At 57.3% G+C, this 24,154-nt stretch overlaps 1 protein-coding gene across 2 annotated transcripts; it reads right to left on the minus strand.

Moving 5' to 3' along the window:
* Positions 1-1,685: 1,685 nt before the first annotated feature.
* EPHB3 (EPH receptor B3) lies at positions 1,686-23,713 on the minus strand. 2 transcript variants are annotated; one of them, XM_082392939.1, is made up of 16 exons: positions 21,191-23,710; positions 12,497-12,561; positions 10,600-11,272; positions 8,098-8,253; positions 6,949-7,299; positions 6,672-6,796; positions 6,351-6,510; positions 6,151-6,259; positions 5,712-5,764; positions 4,557-4,679; positions 4,200-4,447; positions 3,474-3,689; positions 3,213-3,362; positions 2,927-3,120; positions 2,668-2,823; positions 1,686-2,562 (listed from the first exon to the last, which is right to left on the minus strand). In XM_082392939.1, the coding sequence occupies exons 1-16, from the start codon at positions 21,306-21,308 to the stop codon at positions 2,454-2,456; spliced, it is 3,006 nt and encodes a 1,001-aa protein (XP_082249065.1). In that variant the 5' UTR covers positions 21,309-23,710; the 3' UTR covers positions 1,686-2,453. The 2 variants fall into 2 exon arrangements, with proteins under 2 accessions (XP_082249065.1, XP_082249064.1); XM_082392938.1 differs by having other exon boundaries at positions 3,213-3,689; positions 21,191-23,713.
* Positions 23,714-24,154: the final 441 nt, after the last annotated feature.

The raw sequence follows: 24,154 nt of genomic DNA on the forward strand, positions 1-24,154 counted from the left end.
CGGGCCACGGACCCTCCCCCATCCCGCAGCTTCGGGAGTAGGAAGTGGACACTTGAGCAGGAGCTTGGAACACCCCCTCCCCTTTATCTGAGCCCTCAGCCCGGGAATGCGGCGCAGGGTGTGCAGGACGCCACTCAGCACCGCGTCCCCTCCCCTGGCCGCCCGCCACACCTCGCGCCGTTGACAGCGGCGGCGCCTGGGCCCAAGGCGGCCTCGGGGCTCCGCATCGTCCCCTCGAGCCCCCGCCCTCGGCAGAGTCCCCAACCAGGGAAGAAAGGAGGGCTCGGTGGAGGAGCTCCGTCCCACCCGATCCCCGATCCCCGGGTCCTCCCCGCGCCTCCCGCCTCCCCTCTCCCCCACCCCACCCCCTCGGGGCCGCCCCTCCCCCGGGCAGCCTCTGCAGCGCTTCTGGGCTCCGTGGGGGGAATACTAAGGAGCGGCGCGGCGGGAGAAGCCCCAGAGCGGGCCCCGGAGCCGGCACCGCGCGACAGCCGCGCCCCTGCCCCTCTCCCCGCCAGGCTTTGAGCCGGCGGGCCGAAACCCTCAACCTCCGCCTTAGACCAACTCCATTCCCACCGCCCTGGCCTGCCTCCCGGGGCCCGGTCCCCTGCACCTGAATTCAATAGCTGCCTCGGCCTCCACACCTGCAGCATCGCCTCCCCCTAGCTACCGCCCCCTCTTAGAAGTCCCCTACGGAGTTCGGCCCTGCCTGGAAAGATGTGCGAGATCTGTGAGGCTTTGTCCACACTCCCTCCCGGGTCCAGCCAGACCCGGATGGGCAGGTTCTTTGGAAACCTGTTCCATGCCCCACCAAGGTTTACTGCCCAAGGTTCCCTCCTTCTGACACTGGGAGAGTGACTGCACACACCTCCCACCCCACCTCCCCGTGTGTTTCTGCATCTAAGGGGCCTCTGAGCCCCACGCCCACTCCACCCCCTTTCTCCTTTGACATTTATTTCCAGAAGCTGTTTTCCTAACCCTCTCCCTGGTTCTGGTTATTTATCCTCTGAACCTTTCAAGTGTGCAGGCAGTCTCTGGGTGGGAATCCCAGCCTCGGGCCTCACTTACTGGCTCAGCGACTTTGAGCAAGTTACTTAACCTCTCCCTTTCCTCCTCTGTAAAAAAGAGATAAAAATACTTCCTTCCCTGGCTGGGTTGTTGTGAGATTAAATAAGATCCGTGTATAAATGGAGCGTTTTAGCCCAGTGCCAGGAGCATAGTAATCGTTCAGTAAAGAGGAGCCACACTTCTCCACTGACACTTGCTGAAAGGAGCTGGCCTCGGGATCGGAACCGCAGTGGGTTCTCATCCCCTTTGTCTGAGGCCATGTGACCCTGGGAGCTGACCAACTGCCTCTACCCCCAGCCCCCTCAGAGACAATGGGTGTGAAAGGACTCTGTAAAACACCGTCCAGACTCAAGTGTCTGCCCCGACAGCCCCTGGGAAGGCCTGGGCCTTAGAAGGAAGGAGCTCTGGGGTAGTTTGCTCTCTTCTGTTACTGCCCCACTTCCAAGAAGTTAGATGCAGCAAGGCTGAAGCATAAAAGGGAAGTTGTACTTGGAGAGGCTTGGATCTGGCCTCCCAATGACTCCTGGGAATTCTGAAGGGCTGGTGCTGAGGGACTGTGAACTTGAGGGCATCAGGGAATCCTGCCTTGGGAGGTCGAATGAGAAGGGGCAAAAGAATCATCTTATTGCCTTTATTTCGCTGACGGCCCAGCTGGCCCCACGGCAGGGCAGAGGGCCAAGCTCTCACCCATACTCTCTGTGCAGGCCAGTGCGTACACACACACACACACACACACACACACACTCACACTCACTCACATCCGACCTCTGGCTCTGAGAGTCAGTCTCTGGGGGGCAAGGGGCTGCTCCTCAGCCTGCCCCTGCCTGCCCTTTTATGACAGCACCAAGGGCGGGGGTGGGGCAGGGCCCTCAGCCCCCAGAACAAGTCCCTGTGCAAACTGGAGGGGCCAGCTGGCTTCGGGATGGGGGTGTCACATTACCCCATTCCCGGAGTTCCCTCCTCCAGTTCCTGAGGGAGGGACTGCTCTCTGCCTACCTGGGGGGCCAGACCCCTGCCAGGGCTGGGCCCTATGGAACCCAGGTTTATTCCCCACTTGACCATGCCAGGACCTCCAGCACTGAAGAACAGCCAAGTCTGAGGTGGTGGGGATCCCCCACTGGAGAACAGGAAGGCCTGGGCCCCGAGGGGCTTGGGAGGGGTCATCACCCCCTCTCCTAATCCATCTTCAATATGAAGAGGTTTGGGGCAAACTTCCTGGGGAGGGAGCACAGGCCTGGAGGAGAAGTCCCAGCTTGGGCCTTCCCCAGACTTCCACCTTCTGGGCCACAGCCGAAGGCCAGGCATCCAAAAGTCCAAAAGTCCAGCCAGCTGGTCAGAGTCCCTGCACAGTCCTTGGAGGGCACCCATCCAGTGGGAGTTGGGTGTCAGACCTGCACAGGCAGCGTCTGGTTCATCTGCAGCCGCATGTCCTGGATACTGCTGAGGATCTTCTTCTGGTGGCCCGCCAAGGTGACCCCGATCCGGAGCAGGTCTCTGCAGACGGGCCAAGGGCACAGTCAGTCCCTCCCCCACTGCCCACCACTCTGGGCCCAGCTCAGAGCCCCCAGCCCTGCCCCTCCAAATGTGAGGCACACTCACTCTGCGGTCATCTGGGCCACCAGGTCAAAGGATGCAAACCCCGCACTGACAAAGCTCTCCTTGTACCGCCCCATCTTGATGGCATCTAGCCAGTCACCAACTGTCGTGAAGGTCGTGTAGTCTGGGACCGTGCGGTCCAGGAGGGGCTGTGACATGCTGTGGGGAGAAGAGAGGGACCTGATGAGTCCTGATGTCAGGGGAAGCAGGGGTGGTGCTGCTGGCTCGGGAGCAGGGCAAGGGCAGAGGCAGAGGAACTGACCCAGACTGGGCACTGGCGATGACCTTAAGGCTGGCGGCGTTGCGGATGAGCTTGTCCAGGGTGTTGACGATCTGGGAGAATTTGGGCCTGAGGTTCCGGTCCCGCACCCAGCAGTCCAGCATGAGCTGGTGCAGTGCTGTGGGGCAGTCCATGGGTGGGGGCAGCCGGTAATCCTGCTCCACGGCATTGATGACCTGAGCCAAGAGCAGGGAACCCTGGAGTGAGCCACCACTCTGCTCCCCAGCCAGCTCCCACCCACCCGAGCGCTCTGGCTGGCCCCACTCACATCCTGGTTGCTCATGTCCCAGTAGGGTCGCTCGCCATAGCTCATGACCTCCCACATGACGATTCCATAGCTCCAGACGTCACTAGCAGAGGTGAACTTCCGATAGGCTATGGCCTCTGGGGCGGTCCAGCGAATGGGGATCTTCCCGCCCTGGTTGGGGGGGCACACGCCCTTCACCCTATGTCTCGAGGCTCGTCCCCAGCCCCGAGCCCCTGCCTGGTTGGCCCCGCCCCCAGTCTCCCTCCCAGCGGCTTCGTGTACCAGGGAGCTGGTGTAGGTAGGATCAGAGGGATCATCCTCCAGGAAGCGGGAGAGGCCAAAGTCTGAGACTTTGCAGACCAGGTTGCTGTTGACAAGGATGTTGCGGGCAGCCAGGTCTCGGTGCACGTAGTTCATCTCAGACAGGTACTTCATGCCGGCAGCGATGCCCCGCAACATGCCCACCAGCTGGATGACCGTGAACTGTCCGTCGTTGAGCTGGAGGCAACGAGCAGGCTCAAGGGGGTGCCCATTGCCTCCTGCCTGGCCCCGGGCCCACCCAAGACCTTCCTGCCTGCCCGCCTGCCCACCCTCTCGAAGTCCTCCAAGACCATGCCTCATCTACCCCTCTGACCATGTCCACTGTGCACTGAGAGTAAGGAAGCTGCCCTCCTGTGTGGCCGGCATCTGTATATATCAACCCAATTAACCCCTGTGAGGACCCAAATAGCTCTTACCATTCTCATTTTACAACCAAGGCAGCGGAGACTCAGAGAGGTTAAGTAAAGCCTGAGGTCACACAGGCAGTAGGGGGCGGGCAGAGTCAGGATGAGAACTCTGGTCTTTCTGGCTCTGAAGGCCCAGCTCTTTCCCTGCACCATGCCACCTCGGTAAATATCTGGACTTGAATAGGGTCTGCCTGACTTGTGGGAGGGGGTGGTTTGCCCAACCTAGCTCTCTGGGGGGTGGGGGGAAGAAGAGGGGGAGGGGCCAGGGGCTGGCTCTTACCCGGAGGAAGGAGTCCAGGGCACAGTTCTCCATGAACTCAGTGAGGATCATGACTGGCCGACTTTTGGTGACCACGCCCTCCAACCGGATTATGTTGGGATGGTCAAACTGACCCATGATGGAGGCCTCGCTGAGGAAGTCCCGCCGCTGCCTCTCTGTGTAGCCCACCTTGAGCGTCTTGATGGCCACAAACACTTCCCGGCGCCCAGGCTGTTTTAGCCGACCCCGGCACACTTCCCCGAACTCCCCTGCAGGGCACAGAGCACAGATAGTAAGCTATTTCTGTACCCAACCACCTCTGCCCTCCCTCGGGGTCACCACCAGCCTCTCCTCCCCACCGTGCCCCAGGGGACTCACCAGCTCCAATCACCTCCTCGATCTTGACGCAGGACACATCGATCTCCTTGGCAAACTCCCGCACAGCCTCATTAGGGTCTTCGTAGGTAAAAGGGTCGATATAAACCTTCATTCCAGGAGCAACTAAGGAAGAAAAGGTGGGCGTGAGAGGGGGCGAGATCCTCGGGCTGGGGACAGTGAGGGAACTCTGAGACCCGGGATACTGCCCCAGACAGGAACACATTCCCAGCCTCTCTGCTAAACCTGCTCCGTATTCCTCTGTTGAAGCCAGAACTTGCCCCTCTCCACCCCGCCACTGTCCCCTCGGTGAGAACTAGTAACCATAAAGGCTAGACACCTAGGATTCTTCTTCTTCTTTCTCCCTCATCTCTCATCGTGTCAAAACCTATTTCAGATCCGTCCCTCCCCTCATTCCCACTGCCCCCGACCTTGTCCAGGCCATCAACACCCAGACTACTGCAATAGCCTCCCAGCTGGGCTCTCTGCCTCTAGACTTTGCTCACCAATCTAGCCCACATAACTGTCTTCCTACAATACTTTCATTGTATTGCTCCCCAGCTTGAGAGCCTTTCAGATTACCGGTGGTGCAGTCAAGTCCAAACTCCTCTGCCTGCCTTTCACGACCCTCCAAGGACTGGCCGCAACTACCCAGCCTGGTTTCCCAGCAGCTGTCAAACCAGTCTTCTCACTGCCCCCTCCATCGGGCACTCTCCCCACCCCACCCACTGCCTTCCAGAGGCTCCTCTAGCCAGGAATGCTCTCCCCCACCTCTCTAAACCCCGCTTATCCCACCTGGCTCAGCTCAGCCCAAGGCTACATCCTCCAGGAAGCCTTCCTCTTTTCTGAACTCTCACTGCCCTCTGTCACAGGAACACCCGGCTTAACACTTAATTGTTTTCTCATTGTTTCCTGTGTATACCTATGTTGTCTTTCTCACAAGACTGACTACCCCTGAGGACAGGGGTCACATCTCACTCATCTCTGGGGCTAGCGGGAGTGAGGTAGGGGCTCAGGAAATGGCACTTAATTGGAAGCAGGAGGGGCCGGCCAGGGTAAGAGTTAAAGGAATAAAGTCCCAGACAGGGAAAGGGGTGTCTCCAAGCCCTGCAGGGACCAAGGGAGCTTTGGGAGGCTGGGATGAGGAGGCAAACTCACTGTATTGCTGCAGCTTCTCTGTGTACTCCGAATCAGAGCTGTGCCGCTGCTTCCTGGAGGGGCAGGGTGGAGGGGAGGCATGAGACAAGTCCGCAGCTCCTTCCCTTCAGGGGACCCTTGGGCTCACAGGAGGGGCAGAGACCATAGGGGACGGCCCAGTGCCTGGTGCTATGGTCAGTGGCTATAGCTGCCACTGGGTCTCCGAGCAAGAGGCTCAGTGGACTTGGTCCCTGAGGGAATCTGCCAGTAGATTCAGGGGACAGGGAGGGGGCAGGACAAGGACACAGGTATGGACTGGAGAGAGCCTCTCCAACAAGGATAGCCTGGGTCTAGGAAGGCTGTGGTTCTAGGTTTGATGTGGGTGATGGTTCACCTATGTGGCGAGAGGGCTCTAGGGCACTAAAGGGAAGCTCTAGTCGGCCCCTGGGCCTGGGAGTACCTGAGGCAGACGACAGCAATGACCACAACAGCTACCACGAAGACAAGCCCGGCCGTGGCAGAGCCCACAATGAGGGGGAGCTGCTCCTGGAGCTGCTGGGCACCAGAGCCTAGAGACGGGGAGGGACAGGTGAGTGGTGGGGTGGAAAGTGTGGACAGGGGCAGGGGTAGGGGCAGGGACAGGTGCGTGGGGGTGTGTACCTCTCTCACTTGTGGTCTCAAACTCAGCCGGGTGGCTGTACTGCCCATAGCCAGCTACAGTGCGGGCGCGGACCTGGACCACGTAGCGGGCGTCAGGCCGCAGCCCGTCCAGCTGCACGGAGTTCTTCTGGCTGGTCACTGTGGAGGCGATGCCCTCACTCTGCAATACCAGGAGGAAGGCTGTGTCTCAGTGGGTCCTGACGCTCATCGGCCCCTGCCCACCCCCCCTCAGTACCCAAGGCTTTGCTCCCAAGGGCCCCTGACACTATCTGGGGTAATCTTCTTGTCCCAAGGCTTCCTCCTGTCCCTTGAGGCTCTGACCTTCTCAAAGTACTTCATCTCGTAGTCCAGGATGACTCCGTTGGGCCGCTCTGGGGGCGCCCAGGACAAAGTCAGACTGCTTCCGGAGCTGCTGTGCAGGTGTAGTGTTGGCACTTCAGACGGGGCTAGGGGAAGAGCGGGGGGCTCATCACGGGCCCTGGCATCCTTCCCAAGGACCCAGTTCCCATGGGACCCCCGATGGTCTGTGCCCCAGGCAACCTCAGCTCTATGTGGGGGAAGATGACCCAGGCCCTACCCTCCTGTGTGCCCTCCTCACCAGCCTGGTTGGTGGTGATATTCACAGCCGCGTAGCGGGGGGGCAAAGGGCTCTTGCCCGAGACACCGTTGACTGCCTGCACCTCAAAGGTGTAGCGCGTGTGGGCCAACAGATGGCTGATGTGGACCCGGCGTTCTGTCAGGCCCAACTGCCGAGGCACAAACTCCACATTGTCATCACAGCGTGAGCAGGTCATGGTGCCCCCGGTCCCAAGGCCCCCATGGCACTTCTTGCAGATGACATTGTATAGGAGGTCGTCCCGGCCACCCAGGTCCCGGGGCTCACTCCACTCGAGGATCAGCGAGGTCTCATTCACATTGGAGATCACACCCCGGGGCGGAGACGGCACCGCTGTGGGGAAGGTGGAAGGAGAAGACAGTGAGCTAGGGCCCTAGGACCACCATCTGTCCAGAGTTCCTGCACACTCCAAGCTGCTTCCTACCTCCTTGCCTTTGCCTCTGCTTTAATAAGTGGAATACCTATCCTACACTTCTTCACTGGGCAGACTCCTATTTATTTGGCCTTTAAGGCTCAACTTGAGAGGTCACCTCCTCTTGGAAACCTTCCTTGATTCATTCTCTTCCCGTCCTCTGCATTCCTGTAACAATTCCTGGGCATCCCTCCAGCCCAGCACTTAGCACGTTATATGGTCATTATCTGTTTTCACATCTGTTTCTCCCACCAGGTTGCAAGCTCCTAGAACAGTGACTGTATCTTTTCCTCCACATCCCTGGCGCCTGGCAATGCCTGGCACCAAAGGCCAAAGCAGGGAAAAAGCAGGACACCAGGCTGCCCCAGGGGTGTGAGGTCCCCTCTCTGTTTAGAGTTGGGCCAAAAGAATAGCAGTTGTAGACAGAGGAAGGAGTAATGGACTGGAGGGTCCTAGGCAGTTTCTGATACCCAGCGAGGAGCTAACAAATGCTTATTAAATGTTGGTGGAAGGGCTAAGCCTTTCAGCTCACCTGGATTCTGGCTCAGAGCTGGTCACTTCCTACCTGTGCCATGTTGAACACAACATCTAACCCCCCTGAGCCTCAGTTATCCTATCTGGAAAGTGGAGTTATTCATAGAGACTGTTTAGGCACCCGCAGGCCGGCCCGCAGAGGGAAGGCCTCGAGTAGGAGAGTGTGAGGACGCGCGTTCACTCACTGGTACAGGCACTGTCTGCAGAGTCGGAGTCTGCGCGGTAGAAGTTACTGTGGCAGGTGCAGATGCTGGAGGCTGGCGAGGTGGTGCGGCTGTTGGGTGGGCAGGGCAGGCAGGGCCCCTCTCCCTGCTTCGCCTTATAGCTCCCAGGGGGACAGGCTGGGGGGGAGAAGAGGATGGATGTCTCACCTCCAACCCTGCAGACACCAACCCTCCACACCTCCGTGGGAATCTGGCCCTTCCCAAGCACAGGGCTCGGCCCCCCACCTCCCAGATTGAGGGGGCCGTGCTGGTACTGCCTAAGTCCAGCTGCAGCTACAAAAGGCCCTTTTGCCCCGTAGAAACCCCACGTCAGCGGACTCCTCCCCGCCCCTGCCCCGCCCCCGACCCCCAACTCTGGGGCCTCACGAAGACGTCAGCTCCATCACCTGGACAGCCTGGACTTGTTGAGGCAGGGACGAGAGGGAGGAGGAGGAAGGGGAGGGAAGGGGATGGGAAGAGACTGCTAGTGGGCTGGCAGCAGCCTCTACTCTGCTGGGACGCCCCCACCCCTCCCTGAAGTTCAAGGATAATTATTCCTGAAGATCCTCAAGAACAACCCAGAACAGCCAGGAGGTGGGGCCTCTGAGTTTCACAGCCAACCTCTCTCCCCACCCAACCAGGAGCAGGGCAGCAGCTCCTTTCTGCCCTGGGGCAGGGGTGGGCGCTGAGGAGGGGTGAGAAAAGGAGAGAAAGAAAGCAGGCAGGAAGGTTGGGGTCACCTGGAGTTCAGAGGCCTCAAAGCATCCACGAGCGGAACCCCAATCCCCAAAGGGAGCCCAGACCTTGGTGCCTGAACACCCCTTCAGAGCCTCTATTTGGGCCTGGGCTCTGGAGAGTCCCCATATCTACGATGGCCATATAACTTATTATTCAAACTGCACTATTTTGAGAGTGAAAGCGGGCACTAGTAATAATCATGTTAGCATGACAGGCATAAACCAGGACTGCCCTGGACACACTAAAGCATATGGTCATCCTGACCATATACAACTGCCTTTGGGGAGGTCGTCCGGAGTGTGGTATGCCCAGAGTTGGGTCTGTGCCCTTCTCTGGGGTTTAATCTCCCTCGACTAAGGTGATATTCCATCCCAGCTCTTTTGAGCCAGTGGGAGAGGGGGCAGGGGCCAGGCCAGCCTGGTTGCTATGGGAACCAGCGTGCATTTCCTGCTAGGGACCTGCAGAGTGTTAGCCGCTCTTCAGGTTGTCAGGCTCATCACCCCCACCCCTTTCTCCACTTAGGAGGAGGAAGTCTGGGGGCAGGTTCCCATAGAGAAGTGGAGAGGGGCAGGGCAAGGCACTGTTCACCTTCCCACGACAGCACCCGACACTGGGCCTCACAGCCAGGTCAGGCCTCCAGCCCCCTTACACTGAGGGCTGTGCTAACAGCCAACTTCCACCCCTTGCAGCTTCAGGTTGCAAGTGCCAGGAGGGAGAACAGGGCAGAGGGGACAGAAGACAAGGCCCTCAGCACCTTGGCCTGCATGGTACAGCACTGGATGAGGCTGCAGTCCCAGCTCCCACATTCCCAGCTATTAGGCCTAGAGTGGAGAACCTCTCTGAGCCTTCTTACTGGCTAACCAGGAGACATAGCTGGAATCTACCTTACAAAGTTGTGGTAAGGCTCAGATGAGAGAACCTCTCATGAACGGGTATTATAGCTGGAAAATCTAGCACACTGTGAGGTCTTATGAGTCTCGGCAAGCCACCCAAGACAGGCCTCCTAACCTCCTCGTGTATGAAACCAGGACAAAACAATCCTTGTCCCCCATGCATCCAGGGCTCCTGAGAGTCACAGCGAACGCTTACATGGTGCTGTGCTTCCCCACGTCCCAGGCACTGTTCCAAGGGCTGCCATACATTGACTCAGTTAAGCCCCACTACAACTCCATGAAGGAATCACCATTAATGCCCCCATTTTGCACATGAGGAAACTGGGGTTCAAAGAGTTAAATAACTTGCCCAAGGTCTCACAGATGGTAAGTGGCAGAGTCAGGACTCAGGACTTCAGAGACTGGGCCCCTAACCTCTGTGCTATAAATACTGCTTCTCAAGATGCAGATGAGACCCCCCAGGTAAAACGGCCAAGCACGAGGTGCCTGCAGCTCTGGGCCCCACCTAATACTTGCAGAGTGAAACGTAAACATGGTGCTGGACAAACAGGCGTCTCTGCTGGCCTCCCGAGACTCTGAGCACGTTCTTCAGGTGCCTCCTTGTCAAGGATTCTCCATGTCTTCCTTCCTCTCTCTTTAGCTTCATTTTTTTCTCCTAGTATCCTGGTGTTTCTCCTCATTTTCTCTCATCTCCCTCCTTGCACCATGTTTTCTGCACCTGATACCCCTCCTCCCTTTCCTCCCTCTGCCCCAGACCTGAGGCCAGACCTCCCTGTCTGGCAGGTAGGAAGCAGTGGGTAGGGGGCAGCGGGCAGCTGTGGCCCAGACCCTCCCCAGGCCAGTCCCCACTCACGGCGGCACTGGGACTCCTTGGCAGCTGGCTCGTGGCCGGTGGCACAGGTGCAGGCACCCACAGGCACCATCCACTCCCCGTCACCGTTGCAGTAGAGCTTGAGGGGTACCGACACCTCCACGGCGTTGGCGATGCAGGTGCCAGGGGCAATGACCAGTGAGGTGGGCTCAGCCCCAGTGAGGGTCTCGGGGAAGAGCGCGAAGCCTGCGGTGGTGGATGCGCACTTCTTGTAGAAGGCACGCACGGAGATGAGCGACATGCAGGCGCCCTGGTCCTGGAAGGCCAAGTAGAACCCGGCCTTGGAGAGCGGCCCAAAGCTGCGCACCTTGGTGTTGACACGGCCGGCATCGAGCCGTGAGAAGCTCTCATCGGGCGCGATGGTGTCCACCTTCACGTAGGGGTTCTCCATCCAGAAGGGGGAGGAGGCCGAGGCCACGTCGCTGTCAGCCTCATAGTAGAAGAGGTTGAAGGTCTCCTTGCAGGAGCCAGGGATGTTGGGGATGCTGTTGCAGTCACGCACAGTGAACTTGAGCTCCACGTAGACCCGCTGCACGTCCTGCCGCCAGATGAACCCTGTGCGAAGCCAGTTGTTCTGGCTTGACTCGCGCACGTTACACACCTGGTACGTGCGGATGGGGTTCATGGCCTCGTCATAGCCGCTCACCTCTTCCCACTGTGCAAGTGAAAAAGACAGAGAGTAAGCACCGGCATTTGCCGGGTGCTCACCACATGCACAGATCTGCTATATTTACTTCACAGAGATGCTTCCATGGTGTAGTGGTTGAGCACACAGACTACGTGGGTTCAAATCCCAGTTCTCTGCTTGTGGTGTGACTACAGGTAAGTCACTTAACCTCCCTGTGCCCCCACTTCCCCATCTGTAACATGGTAAGAAGAAAGATGTATAAGGAATAAATGACTTTAAATGACTACAGCACTTAGAATGGGGCACTTGGTAAGTACTATGTGAGAATTAGCTATAATGTTTATTATCTTTATGCCTCAATTTCATTGTCTATAAAGTGGGACTGATTGCAAGTAAATGAGGCTGTGAGGAATTAAATCAGTTTAATATATGTAATGGGCTTGCACCAATGCCTGATATAGATAGAGCAAGCACTCAATAAACATTGGTTATCACTATTACCGTCACATTTAACCTTCACAGCTCCTTAATAAGGTATTGGGTTGGCCAAAAAGTTTGTTCAGCTTTTTCCATAACATCTCACGGAAAAACCCAAACGAACTTCTTGGCCTATCCAGTACATCTGTTGTCCCCACTCCAGAGGACAGAAAGTCAAGACTCACAAAGGCAGGGACTTGCCCAAGGTCACAGAGTCAGGTCTGGTGACTAAGGGCCTGTAATGTCACCCAAATCCAGTGTTCCAGAACTCAGTATAGTTGTGAAGGACATCTAGGGAGGTTAATTAGAACACTTTAGAGATGTCAGGACTACAGGAATGTAACAGTCAAGAAATGGAGGCCCAGAAAGGCAAACTGTCTTGCTCAGGGTCACACAGCAAGTCAGAGATCTGGAACCAAGGTTTCCTTGTTCCCAAGCACCCAGGAAGGAGGGAGATGGTCAGGACAGACATGCAAAGGGCTGTCAGGCAGGAGAGGGAAATAGGCTGAAGACAGGCTGGGGGGTGGGCAGAGGGAGAATGAGACAAAGATGGTGTGTATGGGGGAGGGGGGACAGAGGCAGGCTGAAGAGTCAGAGATGAAAACACTCACAGAAATGGACCATCAGGCAAAGGAGGAAGGTGACAGATGAAGAGGATGGGGATGCCGCAAGAGGGGGAACTGACAAGCAGTGGGCAGAGGCAGCCCTTCTTGAGCCCTGCTGCAGGGGTTAATTGGCAACCAACACTCGGGAGAAATGGTGGGGAAGTCTTACCCCACTTTCTGGATGAGATGTCCATGCCAACTCAGACGTCACCCATTTTGTATCCATGAGGGTCTCTGGGGGAGCAAAAGGAGAAAAAAGGTCAGGGGCCAAGTTTAGGACGAAGAGAAAGAGGAGGTTGCCCAGGAAAGGCCAGGACGCCAGACATTGATGCCCACCAGGTACTCCCACCCCACCCCCAAGTTCCTCAAACCCTCAGCTCCCCTGGCCCAGAGGAGACCCTGCAGCCACCCCCAGAGATGTCTAGCCCCAAAGATGTCTTGTCGGGCCAGTTGGGAGTGGGTGTCAGCTGCTGACCCCAGGTCTGGGTTAATGAGGCAGAAGCCAGGGCCAGTTCACACACCTACAGGCTCTGCTAATCTCCACACAAAGGGGCTGGCAGGGCCTTTATCCTGGAACAAAGGGCCGTGTGCTTCAGACCCTGCTGCTCAGGCCTCCCCTGACTCCACTCCCAGCACAAAGGCCCAGCTCCACACACGCCCAGGGGAAGGGAAGAGCAGTCACAGGCCAGAGCCCACTCTCACCCAGCCTCCCACAGACCACCTCTGGAGGACAGGACAGGAATGCTCTTTGAGGATGGGGTGAGGGCCACCAAGGCCCAGACTAGTTCCTCTAGAGCTAGTTCAGTTCTTCCTGCAATCCTTGGATAAAAGTACTGTTGGCGTACCTCTTTTACATATGAGAAAACTGATGCCCAGATACAGTATATATAGGGTGTAAGGTAAAACTGTTAGGACTTGAGGTGAAAAGTTGAAAGGTGACTCAAATTCAGGTCTATCTGATTCCACAACTAACCCCTTAACCAGGGCACTCTGACTGCAATATGCCCCTCCGTAAAGGGGGAACAGAGAAAGCCTGGAAAGCTCCTGTGTATACTTTAAGTCCCAACCAAGATGTCACCTCCTCCAGGAAGCCTTCCCGGAACCACCAAGTCAGGGTTGGATGCCTTCCTCTATGCATCCAGGGCCAGGTGCTTTGTCACAGCATTGATCCTGTTCTGAGCTTTGGATTTTTTTATCTGTTTCCTTTTGCTTGGCCACAGGAGGGGCCTATTAATGTTTCTGACGTAAACTTGCTCCCCTAGGAACCTGGATCTGGGTTCTGGCTTGAAAACTCTCCTCTCTGACAGTGTGACCCCAACATTAGACCTAGGAGCAGGAAAGAGGCCCCAAGTCCTTTCCCATAGCCTGGAAGACAGCCAGCAGTTCTCCCCTCAACTCCAAGCTGGAATGGGGCAGGGCCGCCCCAGAACTTCTGAAGGCCTCTACATCAACAATGCGGCAGGCTGGAGGTATCCAGGAAGGGAAAGACCCAAACCCCACAGGCTCCAGGCTTGCGGCCTTCGGCAGCCTCCTGCAGTCTGGGTCTGAGCCTAGGATGGTGGATGAGGCAGCTGTGGCCCCAGGCCCTCATGTGAGGCAAAGGGAGCAGCGAGCAGCAGCAATTCACTTTGGGGAGTGAGGCTCCCTCGTCTTCCTGCAGCAGCAGCTGGTCCCTGGAGGGCCCGGCTGCAGGATGAGCTATCCCAGCTTCATCGTCGGTGGCCTGACAGGCCCCTCTGGCAGACAGACAGACACAGACATTTAGCAGGGGGGTAGAGGGGTACGGGAGGGAAGAGGGGATGGGCAGAAGCAGGGGCCCAGAGACAGGCAGGGAGGGAGACAGGCGGGGGGAGCAGGCGGATGGTGGGCGGCACCGAACTGGAGGGATGTGCCGAGCCGGCTGGCTAGGACCAGACAGCCGGGATGGCCGGCGGTGGACTACAAAAGACAGCGAGATGGAGAGACAAGGAGGCCCCAGGAGACAGACACAGAGACAGAGGGAGGCTGCCAAGTAGCCTCTTCGCTAGCCAGCGGCCCGGAGTACCGCTGTCCCTGGGAGCCGGCGAGCCAAGCGCACCCCCTCCCCCCAGCCAGTCCGCCTGCTTGTCTGCCCGCCGCCCGCCGCCCGCCGCCCGCCGCCGAGCAGGCCAGGGCTCCCACCGCTCCCTCGCGCTGCCTCCCTCCTCCATCTCCCTCACTTCCTTCTGCTCAGCCAGTGCCAAACCCATCTGGAACTGTTTAAACCCAAATATTCAGCCCCTCCCCCCTCCAGCCAGATTCCTCCGCAGTTTAAAACAAGCCCTGCGCCGGCTCGGAGAGGAGGAGTGGGGGGAGGGGGCGGGGGGAGGTTGGTGGGGTAGGCTCTTCGTTTCTGTTTAATTTCTGGGGATCGAGAGAGGGAGGGGGCGGGGATCGGCCCTCGGCCATCGCTCAGCCTTGGCCATCGCTCAATCTCGGCACATTTTTCCCATTAATGAGGAGAGGACTTAGATTTCGAGTCATGTGTGCCTGAGGAAGGGCTCGGTCACCCTGGTGGGGAGGGGGCCTGCTCTCTGGGGGAGGAGAGGGGCCTTTGCTTCAGCAAGAGGGAGACCCTGAGGTGCCTGGGTCCCAGCCTCAGGAAGAACATGGGGGGGGTCCCAGAATCCATCTGTCTGGGGGGTGGGGCAGGGAGAGACCCAGCCCAACAGAGCCCACCTTTTCTATGTGTGTGGCATGTGTGGGTGTGGGGGTGTGTGTAGGTACACACACGCGGGGGTAAAGGACACAGGTACAGGGGACAAGGACAAAAGAGGAATGAGGGAGCAATCTCCACACTCTCCAGCTGCCAACTGCACCCACACCCTCCTCTGTCCCACCATGTGGCTGCTCCCCAATACAGCCCCGCAGGGAACCCCACCAACCGACGAAGCAAGCAGGGAAGTGGCCACCAGGCCTTTCTGGGATGTTCTGGCACCGGGGCTTCAATGCTCAGAAGGAAAGCAGCACCCCTTTCAGGTTTCACAGGGCCGCGGGGAACAGCCACGTGGCAGCAGCTGTGTGGCCCCCGCCTGTGCACACACAGACGCACACACATCACCCAGTTCTCAGCGGCTGGGCTCGTTCCCGCCACTGGGGCCAAACAGAGACAAGTCACACGTATGGTGGACAAAAACACACAAAGCCACAGCCACCCGCAAACACACACACAGCTTCACACACAGCCACAGTCTGTCTTTCACGGACACACGGATGCATATGGTACAAGCAGATCAGTCTTCCTGAGACATTCATATACAATGAGTCTTTCCTACACACAGATTGGGCTTGCCTTAGGCAAAGACTCACTCTCACAGCCCTCAGATGTGCGGATTTCCTGAGACATATGCATACGTGAGGGCACGTGCATTCAACAGTGCGTTCTCCCTACACACCCAACTGCACACTATTGCCAACCACAAGTCAGTCTTGAGTGTAGTCAAGTGCAAACACAAACACCAGTTTCCCTGTACAGACACGGTGACATGCTCTTACACAGTCACACACAACTAGCATCAGCTGCACACGCACAGATGCCCATTTGCACCAAAACATTCCATAGGAGCATGCAGACACAGTATAAGTATCAACATCTAGAGGTTGTGTAAAGCCTCAGCGGTGCATCCTCCATGCACATCACACACACACACACACACACACACACACACACACACACACACACACACTGCAAGCACGTTCTTTCTATGAGGTGAGCTTTCAAGTGGGGAGGAGGGAGAGTTAGGAGAGGGCACTGTCCGCTAAGAAAGCAAAGGTACTGGGGAAGCCTCGGCCGGAGGCTCAGGGAAGCAACAAGCCCCAGACCGGCTTCCAGTGGCCCTGACCCAGGCAGGAGCTGTCACAGGTCACGAGGCTAGGGGTGGGGCAGGGGCGTGAAGATGATTCTGGGCGTGGCTGGGTGCAGCTTCCCCAGGTACAGCCCTTGCCCAAGCAGCAGGCCACTTCCCTGCCAGCACAATGGCACCATCCCCAGCACTAAGCCCTTGGGGAGGGGGTGGCACTATGAAGGCATTTAGCCTCAGGAGCTTTGGGCAACACATAAGTTGGGGGCCCAGCAGGAGGAGAACATCGTGGGCACCCAGCCTGTATCTGAGGGCCTCACTGGGCCGCCCTGGTGCTGGGAGCCTGCCACCTGCCCTAGTGAAGGGCCAGGGACACACAACCTTATGGAACTGCCAGACCCCACAGCAACCCCAAGCCCCAAGTCACACAGAGCACCCCACCCTGGGAACAGGCATGCCAGTGAGACCAGAGAATCAAAAAAATCTAGAGACAGGAGCAAGAAACCCACCGGCCCAAACTCCAGACCGAAGACGCTGAGGTGGTGGGAAAGAAAGGTCACGCTCCTGGGCTGGGCCAGCAGCGCGTGCAGGGGCAGGAGGACAGAGGGGCAGGGTCCGGGCAAGAAGGCACACCCTGGAACCCTGCCTGCAAAGAGAGGGAGAAAACTCCCAGTCACCTCAGAGTTGGTCCCCCTCTTCCACCTGGGGTCCCTACCTCAGCCAACCAATCCAAGGGATCTGTCCCGTCTTCTCCCATCCTGCTCCTCCCCTGCGTGTCAGTGTGTGTACACGCGTGTACCAACCTGCACACTCAGGGTGGTCAGCCCGGGGAGAAAGGGGTCTTAAGCAGACCCTGCCATGGGACCTGGAGGGCCACCTCTCCCTCCCCCTGCCATGGCCCCGAGGGCCTCAAGTCTGGGATGGAGGAGAGGGGAGCATCCCAGAACAGAACACATTTTGTTTTTCATTCTTCCCCTCAGATCATGGAGATTTATAATTAAATAAACCTGAGAGGGAGGAGAAGGGAGGAAGAAGCACAGGACAGGAGCCCAAATGCCTCAGAGCTCATCCATACCCCCAACCCCAGTTGTGGCCCTGCCAGCAGCCAGAAGGACGGATGAACAGCTAGCCTTTGAGCCCTTCCCTGCGATCCCAGCCACAGCGGGTCTGACCAGGAGTCTGGGGGCAGAGAGGCAACAGGAGACCCGATGCCAGGGCCAGCCTTTGGGACAGGGGGCCTCTCCCACCCCATCAGGTGCCCAGATGTATCCAGTCTCCCTCCCCCCACTCCCAGCTGCCCAATCCCGACAAACCAGTTTGACTCAGCACAACAGGCAGGGCTACAATTTTCAAACTATGCAGGCCTGGTGATTCAGCCTCTTCATGCTGTTTAATTAGTGTAAGGCGGGTGGCGGAGGCCTTGCCCACGGTAGCTTTGGGTTAGCTCGCTGCCGCTGAGGCCACAGTGGCGGCGGTGGCAGCAGTTCTGGTTAAAGGTAAGACAATGACGGGCAAACTGGTTCCCCCAAATCCCTGCTGCTGTCCCTTGTCGCAGCTCTGAGGTGCCAGCTCAAGACAAACACGGGCGGGGCGGGGGGGCTGGTGAGTGAGGAAGCCACAGAAACCCCAGCCCGCTGTCCCCTCTCAGCTGCCACCTACTCAGTGGTCACTGCTGCTGCCTCTGAGAAAGAGATGGGTCACACACTGCCTCTCCCCCCCCAGGGCCTGCTTCCACTACAGCAGCAACTCAGCTACAGGGCTTGCCTGGGAGAAGGCTGTCCAGCCCCTCCTCTTACATCTGGTAACTGTTTCTTTTTTCTCAAAAGGGTCTCTTCCCAGCAGGGACCTCCTCGTCCTATCTGAGGTATAAGGACCCTATGGTCCAGACATCCTTCCTATCCCACGCCCTGTTCCTGGTCCGCTCACCTACTGGACCCCACTCCCTGGTTCATGGTCCTGAAGGGGAGAATGGTCTTGGCTTGGGGGACTGGAGAACATTACCTGAAAGGAGAGTGAACAACAAAGTGGGCCCTGTTCCCCTGTGAGTGAGGGTAAATTCGAGGGCAATTTGTGTGTGTCTCTGGTGTGTGTGTGTGTGTGTTTGTGTGTGTATGCAGGTGGGAATCAATCAGAGGGAAAGAAGAGAGGTGTTTCTTCAACCAAGGAGGACAAGCAAGGACCCTAGCTCCATCCTCATGGAAAACTGATGAGGTATTTGGATGCAGAATCTTCATGAACCCCAACTGTACAGGGAGGAAGAACAACCAGGTGCTAGACAGCATCTAATTAATGAGACCATGAGGGACAGCACCCACAGCTCAAGGACCCTGGGCCTAAATATAACGACCTCAGAGGCCAAGAGCCTAAAGGCTCCCTAAGGCCAAGGGCAAACCAAATCCTGGCAAAACCAAAGGGAAGACTGGATGGAGCAAGGGGGTGAAATCCTCCACCCATAAAGCTTGGGGGGCTGAAGGGAGCTTCAGTGCTGGGCGTCCCACCTAGCCCTGTCCTCTGGCCACAGCCTAGGACACCCAGGTCCACCCATCCCGCCATTCGAGCTCCAGAATAGGGATGGGGTACAGGCAGGAGTCAAGGACAGCTGTCTCCTGACCCAGCTCTCTTCCTATCCCATCCTCTCCCTCCCAAAGCTGGAGAGAGATGGAGGAGTTGGGGGGACAACTTCCTCCCCAGACCAACTTTTCCTCCTCCCATTATTGCGTCCTCTAAGCTCCCTCCAGCAGGACAAGGGTACACACCAGTTTCACTTTCTGGTGCTCCCCAAGGAGCAGACCCTAGGGTAATAATAATAACAGTTAATCCTTGAATAACAATGGCTGTGCTAAGCACTTGACACACATTAAGGATTCAATCTTCATAAACAGCCCTAGGAGGTGGGTTCAACTACTATCCCATCTCACAGTGAGGGAAAGCAGGAGTGTGGTTAGGTAGACCACTGGGCTGGGGTCAGTGCCCTGAGGCGTTATCTCTCTTTTTCCTTTCATTCTCACGCCAACGGAAGACCCTAAGTTCTCATATATGGCAAAAGTGAAGGAACTCGTGAAAGTCACACTTGGGAGGCACTGCTACCTTCCTAGGGGCACCCCACACTGGCCTGGCCTCCCAGCCACCACCCACCCAGCCAGGGAATAGCCCCAGATCCCACTTCACAGCCTGAGGGAGGAGGGGACAGAGTAGGGGCAGTGGCCCCATTGTTCTCTCTTTCCTGGGCTGCTATAGCTCATCAGGCCTCTGCCTCCTGGTCAGCCCCTCGGGTCCTGGGCCTGGAGGCCTGGATGTCAGCTCCTAGCTAGGGCCTGCCAGCTAGGGTCTAGAGGGACCAGCAGATTGTGAGGGGTGAAAAGGAGGAAGAAAGGAAGGGAAAAAGGAAGACGGGAGGGAGGAAGGAAGGGGTGAGCCTTTTCAGGTACCCCTTGCTCACCTGACCCAAACCACGCCCCCCACTCCACTCTCAGCATCAGCACCCACCACACCCCACAACAAGGGCTCTGGGGCCTGGCACGCACAGTCCTGTAAGTGCGTGTGCCTGTGTCGCCTCTCCTGGGCTAAGACACAGACCTGGGAACTCCAGCAGGCTCCCTGGCTCACACCCTTGAGGCAATCAACAACAAATCCCCACACCGGTTTCTCACGCCTGTGATCCTATCACACACATGTGGGTGAGCGTGCACAAGCGTGGGCGCGACCTCGGTGTGTCTGTCTGGATTTGCATGTGTCCACCCGTGTGAATCAGTCTGTCAGCACCAATGGGCTCAGAGATAAAAGACATTCAGAAGAATGTTTTTTTTCCCCTGGAGAAAATGAGAAAGCACCAGAGGATGCCTTTCTCTCAGAACTCTGTTCTTTTTTCCTTCCAACCTTTAAGTTTACCGATAGTGAACATATGAACAAACCAAGTCACACGGAATTCATGTGTTTGTTCTTAAACTAAGAAAGTGACTGGATTTGTTAAAGATACCAAATATAAGTACTGCCTATAATCCCAATTTCTCCCAAATTTCTGTGGTGTCCTTCCCTCCACCTAAGGAAGGTTTTTCTTCCCTCATTTAATGGCTCCAAAAATTTTGGGAACTGTGCGTTGGCGTCTGCATCTGTCTGTCTATTGTTTAACCAGTGTCAGTGCCTCTGTCCCCTCAGGCTTGTGTCAAGTGGATGTGTGTGAACTCTCCCACGGGGGCCAAAAACACTTGGGCTGTCCATCCAAGCACAGTCGTTTGGAAGTTGGAGCAACCTCCTGAGCAGCAGTCTCCGCAGGTTTCACAGAACCCATCGAGAGAAGCCCGGCCTCTTCCCACCGGCTAATGCGTAAGGCACCGGCTCCGGCACTACCTGGGACAAGCCCCGGAACCTCAGGGGTTCGGTGGAGACCCCAGCACTCGGGGTGTCCTGCTAGAAGGCAGAGGGGGTGCCGCAGAGCCGCGTGCAACGCCGGTGCACACAGCACCTCGTGGGTAGTTGGCGCTCGTAAACCGTAAACAATAACAGGCCCCCGCCTCTCCATCCCCGCAGCCATTCCCTGACAAAGCGGGGTGCACGCACTCACACTCTCACAGATCACTCCAAGGGGTTCCGAACCAACGCCGCCCCTCAACCTGGGGAGTCCCGCTTCGCCTCCACCCGCCACAGCCCCGCATCAGCCTCAGAGCCTCCGCCTTGCCTGGTGGGTCGCCCACACTTCCTTGCCTCCAGGAGGTGCCCAGGGCCCCGCTCCTCTGCCCTGAGTGCGGGGTACTCCCTCAGAAGCTCACGGCCGGGCCATGACTTTCGGGGAACGCTCTCCCGAGTCGAGCTGCCCGCGATCCCGCAACCGGCGGACTGCCTGCCACAGAGGTAGCTGGAGCCTCCGAGGCAGCGCCGAGGGCGTCCTCCCCACCCCATCCTCCGGCCCCCGGAAAGGGCGCGGGTGACCGAGCCTCCTCCGAAGTGCGCCCAGCCCGCATCGGACCAACACCGCGGACACTTCACGGCCCACGCTCGGGCAACCCCGGACACCTTAACCCTTGGACGCGCCCCCCGACGCCGCTCACCTTCCAGCGCCCGGCAGCCGGACGGCAGCAGCAGGGGCAGCAGCAGCAGCGGAGAGAGCAGCGGCAGGAGCCCCGGCGGCGGCGGCGGCGGCGGCGGCGGCGGGCGGGCTCGGGCCATGGCCGGGGCGGGCTCCGGGAGCCGAGCCGAGCCGCGCCGGGCCGCGCCGGCGGGGCTGCGGGCACCCGCGGGAGGGTCCGCTCGGCGGGCTCCGAAGAAGGCTCGCGCACGGTGGTCCCAGGAGATCCAGGCAAGGAGAGGGTGCAATCCAGGCAGGCGGCTCCGGGACCGAGGCGGCGCCCTGAGCCGGGCGATGCTGAGGGATGTGGGCAGGTCGGTCCCAGGGGAATCTGGACGGACCGGTCCTAGGGAATCCGGGGCGCTTGGAGAGCTCGGAACCAGTGGACTCGGGGAGGCGGCCCGGGGAGGGAGTGCGCAAGTGGTGGTAGTTCGGTGTGCACAGTAATCCAGAGGTCTGCTGCGGGCCCGACTCGGATCGGGGACTCCGGGTGCGCGCGCCGTCCGGGGTCCGAGCTGGGTTCTTGCTGCGCCGCTCACGTACTCACTTCTGCTGTCCCCAGCGCTGGCGCGGCCGCTCTGGGCGAGAGGGGTGGGGCCGGCCTCCTGCCTGTCATCTCTGAGGCCCCGCCCCTAGCCACCCTCCGCCCACTCACAGACCGCCAGGCGCGCTGGTTCGGCCTCGAGAGCACTCTGCCGGAGTTCAGTTGGCGGCGGCTCCATCACGCCCACCCTCATTCTCTGAGGCCTGGGGTGGGCGGGGCCAAAGAAAAGATGAATCAGATTGGGCGGAGCGATACTGTCCGTCTGAGGGAGAAGCCCGCCTCCTGTCGCCCATTGGCGATTAGTAACCGAACCTGAGTCCGGCGAGGTGCCATCCACGTACAACGAGCCGGGGGCGCCCCCGTGTGGTCTGTACGTGCCCGGGGCCGCCGCCATGTGGCTGTGTTTCCAGGCACGTCCTGACACTAACTAAACTCGCCTTAGGCAATACCAGGTGGGCGTCCTCCGCGACACATCCTGCAACGACGGCCTTCTCGCTTGTTTATTTATTCATTCATTCATTCATTCATTCAGCTGTGTATTTCATCATTCTTTGAGCCAAAGACTCTAGCAACTTCTGGCGATACAGCAATGGATAAGACAGAGGTTTGTGTTCTCTAGGAGCTAGTTTAGCGATGGAAGCAGGCATGAAGTTATCACAGCAGAGTGTAACTTATTATTATGGAGGAAGGACAGAGCTGCTGGAGCACATGTGAGAGGGACGGCTATGTCTGGCCCTGAGGAAATGACATTCAAGCTGAAATGTGAAAGATGAGTAGTAGGTGAAGGAGGTGTGTTTGGCGGGGGCAGTTTCAGGCAGAGCAAACACTCTTTGTGTGAAGTCCCAGGGGCAAGAGAAACATATTTATTGGAGGAAGCCGAAAGAAGTTCAGAATAACTTAAGTGTAGAGTTGGAGACTGAGGGGGGCCAAAAGGAAGCTTGGAAATCGGTGTGGGGGACCAGAGGAAGTTTTTTTTAGATTCATAACGCCTTCCTGGGCGGGGGTGAAAGGTTGGGATTGACATATGCACACTACTATATATGAAATAGATAATAAGGACCTACTGTATAGCATAGGGAACTCTACTCAATACTCTGTAATTGCCTACATAGGAAAAGAATCTTAAAAAGAGTGGATATGTGTATATGTATAACAGATTCACTTTGCTGTACAGCAGAAACTAACACATCATTCTAAATCAACTATACTCCAATAAAAATTTAATAAAAAAAAAAAGGCCTCCCTGAGAGCTAGGGTTTGAAGCAGAGCCATTACTTTATCACATTAACATGGCTTCTCTGGGAAAGAAGAATGGGAGGAGGAAAGGGTGGAAACAGGGAGATCAGAGAGGAAGCTGTGCAGTGGTCAGGCAGAGGAAGATGGCGGCTTGGACTAGGGTGGTGGCTGTGGGGATGGAGAGAAGTGGGCAGGTCTAAGATATTTTAGGAGGGCTTCCCTGGTCACGCAGTTGTTAAGAATCCGCCTACCAATGCAGGGGACACAGGTTCGAGCCCTGGTTCAGGAAGATCCTACATGCTGCGGAGCAACTAAGCCTGTGCGCCACAACTACTGAGCCTGCGCTCTAGAGCCCGTGAGCCACAACTACTGAGCCCATGAGCCACAACTACTGAAGCCCGCGTGCCTAGAGCCCGTGCTCTGCAACAAGAGAAGCCACCCCAATGAGAAGCCCACGCACCGCAACAAACAGTAGCCCCCGCTCACTGCAACTAGAGAAAGCCTGTGTGCAGTAACAAAGACCCTATGCAGCCAAAAATAAATAAATTTATTTGTTAAAAAAAGATATTTTAGGAGGTAGAGTTCACGGGATTTGTGATTGGGTGGTTGAGAGGTATGGGGTAGATAGAGACATCAAGAAGAACTCCCAGGTTTCTGGATTGGGCAAATGGACTTGTATCCCATTTGCTCAACAAACATCTGCAAAGTGCAATAAACACTCTGAAAAAAAGTCTTGTTTATTAAGAAGTAGAAGTTATTATAGCCTCATTTTACAAACAAAACTGACACCTAGAAAGGCTTAGTGACTTGCTCCAAGTCACAGTGCTCATAAGTGGCAGGGTGGGATTTGAATCAAGGATTGTATAGCTTTTAGACTCACTCATTCTACTTCATCAGAGACCTAAGGATCACCTAGGTGCTTGTTAAAAACTCAGAATTCTGGGCCACCCACCCATCTTGGATGTTGGGACTCAGAATCTCTGGGGTATGGGGCCCAGGATTCTGCATTTCAAATAAGCATTCCAGGTGATTCTGATGCACACTGAAGTCCAAGAGTCACTATCACCATGCAGCCTCTTACTGTCCTAACTGGAGAAACATCCCTCCATGGTCCCTCTGAACCTTCCCCAGCTACCCTAAGATTTCTGAGGACAGAGAGTGTGAGAG

This window comes from Balaenoptera borealis (genome assembly GCF_965194805.1).
Source record: "Balaenoptera borealis genome assembly, chromosome: 5".
NCBI classification, from domain to species: Eukaryota; Metazoa; Chordata; class Mammalia; order Artiodactyla; family Balaenopteridae; genus Balaenoptera; species Balaenoptera borealis.

What these genes read in the sequence shown, in the direction of transcription:
- EPHB3 (XM_082392938.1), bottom strand. Translation starts at nt 21,308, where the DNA reads ATGGCCCGAGCCCGCCCGCCGCCGCCGCCGCCGCCGCCGCCGCCGGGG. An exon ending in TGAGACCACAAGTGAGAGAG is followed by an intron (nt 6,260 to 6,350) that starts GTACACACCCCC and finishes CCCCGTCTCTAG; the next exon opens with GCTCTGGTGCCCAGCAGCTC. An exon ending in AGAGAAGCTGCAGCAATACA is followed by an intron (nt 4,680 to 5,711) that starts GTGAGTTTGCCT and finishes TTTCTTCCTTAG; the next exon opens with TTGCTCCTGGAATGAAGGTT.